Genomic DNA, 7500 nt, shown 5'->3' on the forward strand with positions numbered 1-7500 from the left:
ATTGGCACATTTCTCATTATTTTTGACTGGTGTGATTGCCAATTTGTTCTTGTGTTAGGGTATGGTTCTCCTTGATCCTGTTCAGAAGCCTTGCTCCTGCCTGGGATTCTGGGCTGAAGTGTTTCTTCTATTCCACACCACTTCAATAGGCAAACGGTTTCAGGCTACAGTATATGTTGGGAATGTCATCCAAACTGCAGTTATTGATGACATGAACAAGGTGCATATAAACAATGTTATGCTTGAAAGAACCCTTGCACTAATGAAGACAAATAAAAGCTAGTTGAACTAAGTGAGTGAAGGTGGAATTGTTGCTTGATTCAAATAAGTTTGTTAATGTTACCAGGAAAATAAGGAATCAGTCAGTTTTTCCTTCATTCTTTTATTTTATAGGGTTAGTAAACTAAAGGAGATTTTTGTTAAATCCCGAAGACTCTTCCTGATAAAAACGTCCATACCTTTTTAAACACTCAGCACATCTAATGAAAGCTGTTTCATTATTTTACCAGGACTCTTTAAAGACAGGGCAGCGAGCTAAAGTGCGCTTCAGGTTTATGAAACATCCAGAATACATTCGCAATGGATCCAGGATTTTCTTTAGGGAGGGACATACCAAGGGAGTTGGACAGGTGTCTAGTTTGATATACCAAAATGCTAATACAGATCGATAAGCAACGTAATTTTGACAGTGGATTGCATGGACTGGTGTGGTTGGTTCTCTCTACAAGAATGAGTGCAACATGACTGTGTTGTTTTGAAGTTAGGTTTCAAACAAAGCCAATGGAACATCTTTGAAAGAAGTGATGAGCTGCTGGATTAGCAACGTTTTATAGACTGATATGTTTGTCCTTTTTTGAGTGCCTTGTACTGTTTTGAGCAGAGAGGCAGCAATTGGCTCTTTGCAGTCTGGAAGAGACCTTTTGATGGTTTTCATCCAATTTATCTCAAGAAAAAGAAAAACAGTTTCTTGTTCTAGAGACAACTTTAGGGATGCAGTCTGCACTTTTGAAAATATGAAACTGCATGTGCAATGCATCTGCCATTGTTTGGTTGGTGATTTGCGACTTTCTATTAATTTTTTATCCACAAGAAGTTCTAAAAGGTATGGTTGTTCAATATTATTGGAATAGAGCAAGTCCAAAAAAAATAATTTTATTGAAGATGTTGTTAGCATTGGGAAATGTAATACAAGTAGTACCTAAATGTCTGTAACTCATGTCTAAAGAGGTTTTAATAAAGTGGAACATTGGAATCCTTTAATTTGAGTATTTCTTTTTGCATCTTTTTTTAATTATCGGTAATCTAAAAGACGTCCTTGCAGTTAAAGATCTTTGGAGCATTCATTTCAATGATCCCTTACTAGCAGGAGTTGAACTTCTATGCAACAAATGTACCGTCATTATTCCCTGTGCGTGAGCATGTGTGTCTGTTTTATTTCATAATCAATCATGCTATGTATCATAGGATTTTTGGCAAGTTGAGATGAGATTAAAGTTAATGTAATTTTTACAAGTGAGAGAGATAAACTATGCATGAGTTAGTTGTGCCACACAAATTCGGCACACCTGAGAGAAAATCTGAATCTACCGGTACTCGAACCCTGGTTTTGTACGACAATTGACCTCCTACTGTGCCAGAAATCCAAAAAACTTTTCTTTGACCACAGCCTCTTGCATGGAGATCAGGGCTTCTTTTTGCCTTTCTTGTTGCCATCTAACATTTGCAAAGCTCTTGGGTCTCTCAAATTAAATCCTAATCTCTGTGCTTCAATTGCCTTTAACTTTGCTTGCTTTTTTTCTTCTCTCCTCTTGGCCCTTAGTTCACCCATCCTGCTACGATAATCTTCAATTATTTTTGGCATATTCTTCATGTTTTCCTCAATCTGAGCCAACCTAAAATGATACCACATGATGACCAATAACTTTCAGCATAGTTAATAGACAAGAATGGTTATGAAACCCGACAACTTTCTTTGTTGTAGGTTTTTGTTCTCTTTTTTGGCCTTGACCGTGCACAAAACACAATAGTTGTTTACTCCGTACTGAGGAACTAACCAATAGAAACCTGTTGGTTTCGTAATTTATGAATAGTGTATGAGCGCAAAACAAAAGATTGTGCACGGTCGTGGAATTTCCAAACTAAATCTTGGAATCTTCAGGGTTTTTGTTATGATTTTTAATAGCAGGGATAATTAAACATATAGCAAGGACCAGGATTGCGGCTCTGCCGCCATCTTGGCACGCTGTGCCAAGTTGGGATAGGTGTGGTAGGTGGTTGTCCCCCTCCCACTGGGGGGTAAGGGGGGCCTCCCCCAGAAAATTTTGAATTTGTGAGGCCTAATGGGTACCTTTGGGTAAAATACTGGTCGATTTTCCGCTTTATTTCCTTCGCGCTACGGCTGACCGTAACCGACTAACATGCACAGTGTCTCATTTTTGAAGAAATTTACTTCCGGCAGCCGTATTAGAGCTCGCCATAGCAATTTGCTTAAACTCCCTAATGACGAAAGCAGGGCGCGCCGATCAATGTGTTTTCTGTTACTTGATAACATCTTGTCATGAACTCCAAATCAGCTACACGTACATGTACGCAAATTGTGGTACAACTAACAATACCCAGTAGCAGAGAAATAAAGCACGATTTGGTTTAAGAAAATATTAAATAATAAAATACAAATATCGGTTGACTATTCTCTTCATATTGAAAGAATCCTTGTACAACCTGCGCGTAAAATAGCCGGGACAAAAATAAAAATAGCAGAGAAAAGGTCCCGGCATCCCGGCTTTAACAAAAACCCTGATCTTTGTTTGCTCCTTTGATGTTTGCCGAGCTTCCAAACTAGTCCTCTCTATTAACTATGCTATCAGTGAGTCTGAGATCATTAATTGAAAATTAATTCTTTACGAGTAACAAATTATGCAATTACTGTATACACTTTGAAAGTGCACTACACACTATGTCATCTGAGTGAGTGAGTGTAAGATTTGTAGACCTGCAGCACGTGCATGATTTACGAAACTAAGGCCTCGTTCAGACGCCGTACTTCACATGAGCTGAATCGAATTCATTGAATTAAGTTCATGTGAATTACAGCGTCTGAATAAATTAAGAACGACCGGTCTAATTCAGATAGGCTAACCAGTTTTTCCCGCCTGGCTTGGCTGGGAATTAACATAAATCAACATCATACTGGGGTGATCATACATCACGGAAAGTGTTCAACATGGGAACAAAAGTTATAAGTTGGAAATGGTTGTGCAAGTCAGGAACGTACATGCAAAATTACTTTAATTGAGACAAAAATCATTTTGGCAAGCATTTTTTGATTTTACTTGCGTTCAGTCACAAATCACACTCAAGCTTGAAAACTGCAAGTCCATGTGCATGTGCATGCGCAAAGATAACCAAAGTGCACACATGGCATGGTTGTGCAATGGGTAATTCATCTTTAATAGTGCATGTGCAAAGTTTAAGCCAACATGCAGGCGTAGCATTGAACAAATATGGTGCCTAATACACTCAGACCACGTACATATGCACACAACATTCACGGTAGACCCACATTAAAAGATGCCAAGCGTTTTCACAATGGATCGGTCTGCGCACTTTAGGAGAGATCACTGTTTTTCTGCATAAATTGTAATACAAGGTAATTGCTTGGATATGGATTGGATGCCTTCAATTTGAATATTCCCCTGTGAGGCATCTTTCATATCAGGTGATACTGATGCCAGTGCTCATGTGACAATGTCTGTTACCTCTTGCATTATTGGCAAGCATCAATTGATTACGTAAATTCCAGACATCAAAATAACTTAAAAATGCCCCTGTGATAAAAAAATTGCTTCCTAAAAGCCGTTTACTTTGAGTGTAAGTTTTGGGTTTCACGGTCTGGCATTACACATATTCAAAACTGGCCGACTGGACCTCAGAGGGTTGGGTCCAGAGAAAAGTGACATCAAAGACTCACAGCTTAATAAAATAAACTGGTGTCTTTTTTGAAAGCAAGGCTTAAAACTTTGGCTGCTTAGTGTTTAGATAACATAGTTTTGAAATCCAAAGAAAATTTGGTCACAGTGGCACTTTAAATGTTTGCGTTACTGTTTACATATTCATGAAAAGGAAAGAAAAGGAACTTTATTTAAGTGTCAAGTCGTTCTAGCGGGCTGGAGAGCAAATTGGGGACACTGTAAACTAAAATTAACAATTAATGCAAATCAAGTCAAATGTTGGTTTTTGAGGAGAGGGGAAAACCTCTCCCTGCAGAGTAGAGAACCAACAAACTCAACCCACATATGACGCCGAGTCGCTGAGTCTGGGAATCAAACCCGGGCCACATTAGTGGGAGGCGAATGCTCTCACCACTGCGCCATCACCCTACGTAGCAGCCCCCACATAATTTTTCAGGGGCATCTGGCATTGTGGACTGCTTGGTAAGGTCTAATGGAAGAAAATGTTGTTGAAAGGCCTTGTTTGTTGTTGTATTTGTAGAAACCTGAAAGAATCGTGTTTGACTCCTAAGAGGGTTAGGGTTAGGGTTAGATTGAGGTTCCAAACTTTGGTTGGATTTTACACCAGGAGTTGAACACATTTCTTTCAGGTTCCAACAAATACAACAACAAGCAAGGCCTTTCAACAACATTTTCTTCCACTAGACCTTACCAAGCAGTCCCAGCGCCAGATGCACGACACAACAATGCCCATGCTACGTAGGGTGAGCAGCGACTGCGCCTTGGAAAAGAAACGTGTGGGGGTGACATGGAAGCCCCTGCAAAACATAATGAGGGGAGTGTCATTTAGGTGTCTAAAAGTTACAGAATGTCTGGAATATCAAAACACTCCTCTTATGTTAGTTGTTGAGTTCTCCTTGTCAGTCGAACACATAATCATTTCACCAGTCTATCATTGAAATAAGATACTCCTTTTGCCCACAATAATCTTGTTCTCAACTAACCTTTCTTCCTTTTGTTTCTCATACTTGTGTCCTTTTGGTAATCTGTCCAGGCCCCTGTCCACCATTGGTTTGTCAGGCCAGTAATACCCCTGTGCTATATACTGTTTCCTTAACATTGCCAGCCTTCTGGCACTGATTTTAGGTTTGTGCCAGGTCCTTCCCATCTTTTGAGGTTTTGACTTTTGCAAGATTTCTGCCACTTCTGGGTGAACTGAGGATTAAACGTAAGTATTTCACGTGGTGTTCACCTTGAAATGATACATGAAATGGATCATAATTGATCAACTGCGGATATGAAATCAAGTGAAGCTATGATCCTCGCAGTTATGAACGCAATTTTTGCAATTGGCTTCATAGCTCAGTTGGTTAGAGCGTTGCACCGGTATCGCGAGGTCACGGGTTCAAACCCCATTGAAGTCCTGAATTTTTCAGGCTTCTTTACGCAATTGAAAAAATTGCGTTCATAACTGCGAGGATCATAGCTTCACTTGGTATTCACCTTCTAAGAAAAAGCAAAACATTCATTCTCAAGAGGTCATGCAGGACTGTCGGCTACATTAGTGCCTGCAGTATGTTTGACAACCACGAGTCTGACTATGTACTGGTTATTCTTTTTATGAACCCTAAACCCTAACCTTTATACATACTTTTCTCATTTTCTCATAAAACGTCACAGCTGAGACTGGTTCACACATCCAGGTCAATTAAACAGGGGTTTCATTAGAAGCTGGTCACTGGCCGTTTACTGCTGTCTGTGTGTCAGAAATTTGCCTCACACCACCTGCTACTCTGCCTTGCTTTTCACTCAAATCCTTCTAAAAGACAAGAGTGATCGCCACTTACATTGGTTAGCCCGGGCATCTACTTCAAAAGTTATTCAAACCCCCTGATTAAGGAGGGTGACGGTCGAAAAGGTTTTTACCTGCGTGCGTGTGTGTGCATAACCGACACACGCCATAACTAAGAAATACGCGTCAGCTGACTGGATCATAGTTTGCCTAAACTATGAAATATCCTTCGGTATCTTTCATTGTTTCACAAACACTATAGCAACAAAAAACCCTTTCTAGCCTCTTTAAACATGTACAGTGTAATTGTAAAATCGTGGTTCATGGAAGAATAGTCATGCAGGTGCAGTAGTGCAAATTTATGCACAACACTAACTTTGCTCACAAAGTGTAGAAGGAAAAACACGTGCATCAAGGGATTAGGGTTATAAAGCAAATTCATGTCCACTAGTTTTACATGTACCTTCTTTGTTTTGTGTAACAACTGGTGCTCCCATTCCTTTAGTAAAAATAATGTGTGGCCAGACCACAGTTGCCTTCTTTACTTCATTCCCTAGTGTTGTTGCACCTTGATGTGCTTCTGCATGTTCTTCAGATTTTATTGCAGGGGAACAGTAACTCCTGTGAATAAGAGTGACTTTCAATGATTTTTTTCCACGCACTTCAATACAGTCCCAAAATTACAGGTACATCTGGACATAAACTGATCTTAATAGGTAGATTCTACATCCTAACTGTGCTTATTACGTAGTATTGTAATGGAGTCCCATCTCAAAAAATGCATTGCTCGTGTTGTAAGTATAATTAATTGTTATAGATGTATAATGATAAAATTATGGAGTTTCCTGAGGTCTGAAAGAGACACATGAGTTTCACTACTAAGAGTCATTAGCAGTAGCTGTGGCTGTGGCATACAATTGAGCACCACATGTAAGTCCCTTTGTCAGTGGTAGCCAGAGAGTTACATGTAACTGCTGAGAAGGAACGAAGAAAGAAAGCTAAATATTGAGGACTGTGTATGGAAGGAATGGTGAAGACTGAAAAAGAGAAATTGTTGATTGAAAGACTTGAAGGTGGTTCTGCGAAGAGAAGCCTATTGATCTAGATTATTTGATGCACGACTCAAAGGCATATTTGTAACAAAAACATTTGGTTATCTTAGTTTGTGCTTATGTTGTGCAATTGTGGGAAGAGGTTGGTGTGTGTTCCTTTTGTTCTTAATTTTGTGAGCGGGCCTACGTTCACAGTTTTTCCCTCTGTTAATGACCAAGAATGTGTTAAACAGGATCCCAAATGTGTTAGTAAATGTGAGGTAATGAGAATTACTAAAAACAAGCTTTCTTTAAGTTATGACTATCATATCTCTCAAACTAAACTTGATGTTGAATACCTTCATAGGGACTTGCTTCTGTTAAATAGAAACAAACTCTCTTGGAATGATCACACTGCCAACATTACTGCCAAGACTATCAGAACCATGGGCCTCATTAAAAGAATGTACGGGGATTTTGACGATGGTCCAACTCTTCAGACTTTTTTACTGTGATCTTGCAAGACCGCAGTTAGAATATGCTTCTTAAGAGTGGAATCCACATATGAAAAGAAGCAATTAACCCCACTGAGTCAGTCCAAGGGGGACACCAAATTCATCACCCAGGTAGAATTCAGGAACTTCATTTATTAAAAGGTTTTATCTGAAGTTGTTTTGCAAGCTGGTTCAGAGCCATCTTCAAATTACCCTGGAAGCTAGTGTTGACC

The 7500-nt window shown here is 39.5% G+C and overlaps 2 protein-coding genes across 3 annotated transcripts in view; one reads left to right on the top strand and one right to left on the bottom strand.

Moving 5' to 3' along the window:
- LOC137980069 (GTP-binding protein 2-like) overlaps positions 1–683 on the top strand; it is a 7121-nt gene extending 6438 nt beyond the window's left edge. Inside the window, exons 10-11 of one of the 2 annotated variants that reach the window (XM_068827420.1) lie at positions 59–220; positions 510–683. In XM_068827420.1, the coding sequence (XP_068683521.1) occupies positions 59–220; positions 510–671 (324 nt within the window). In that variant the 3' untranslated portion in view covers positions 672–683. Of the gene's footprint in view, positions 1–58; positions 293–509 lie in introns of both variants that reach the window. The other variant, XM_068827421.1, reaches the window with a different exon arrangement.
- Positions 684–1133: 450 nt separating this feature from the next.
- The window catches only part of LOC137980071 (uncharacterized), a 14548-nt gene continuing 8181 nt past the window's right edge, over positions 1134–7500 (bottom strand). Inside the window, exons 2-4 of the mRNA XM_068827424.1 lie at positions 6206–6363; positions 4955–5165; positions 1134–1892 (exon numbers count right to left, since the gene is read on the bottom strand). Coding sequence (XP_068683525.1) covers positions 1682–1892; positions 4955–5165; positions 6206–6363 — 580 coding nt within the window. The 3' untranslated portion in view covers positions 1134–1681. The remainder of the gene's footprint in view (positions 1893–4954; positions 5166–6205; positions 6364–7500) is intronic.

Source organism: Montipora foliosa, chromosome 12 (genome assembly GCF_036669935.1).
Source record: "Montipora foliosa isolate CH-2021 chromosome 12, ASM3666993v2, whole genome shotgun sequence".
NCBI classification, from domain to species: Eukaryota; Metazoa; Cnidaria; class Anthozoa; order Scleractinia; family Acroporidae; genus Montipora; species Montipora foliosa.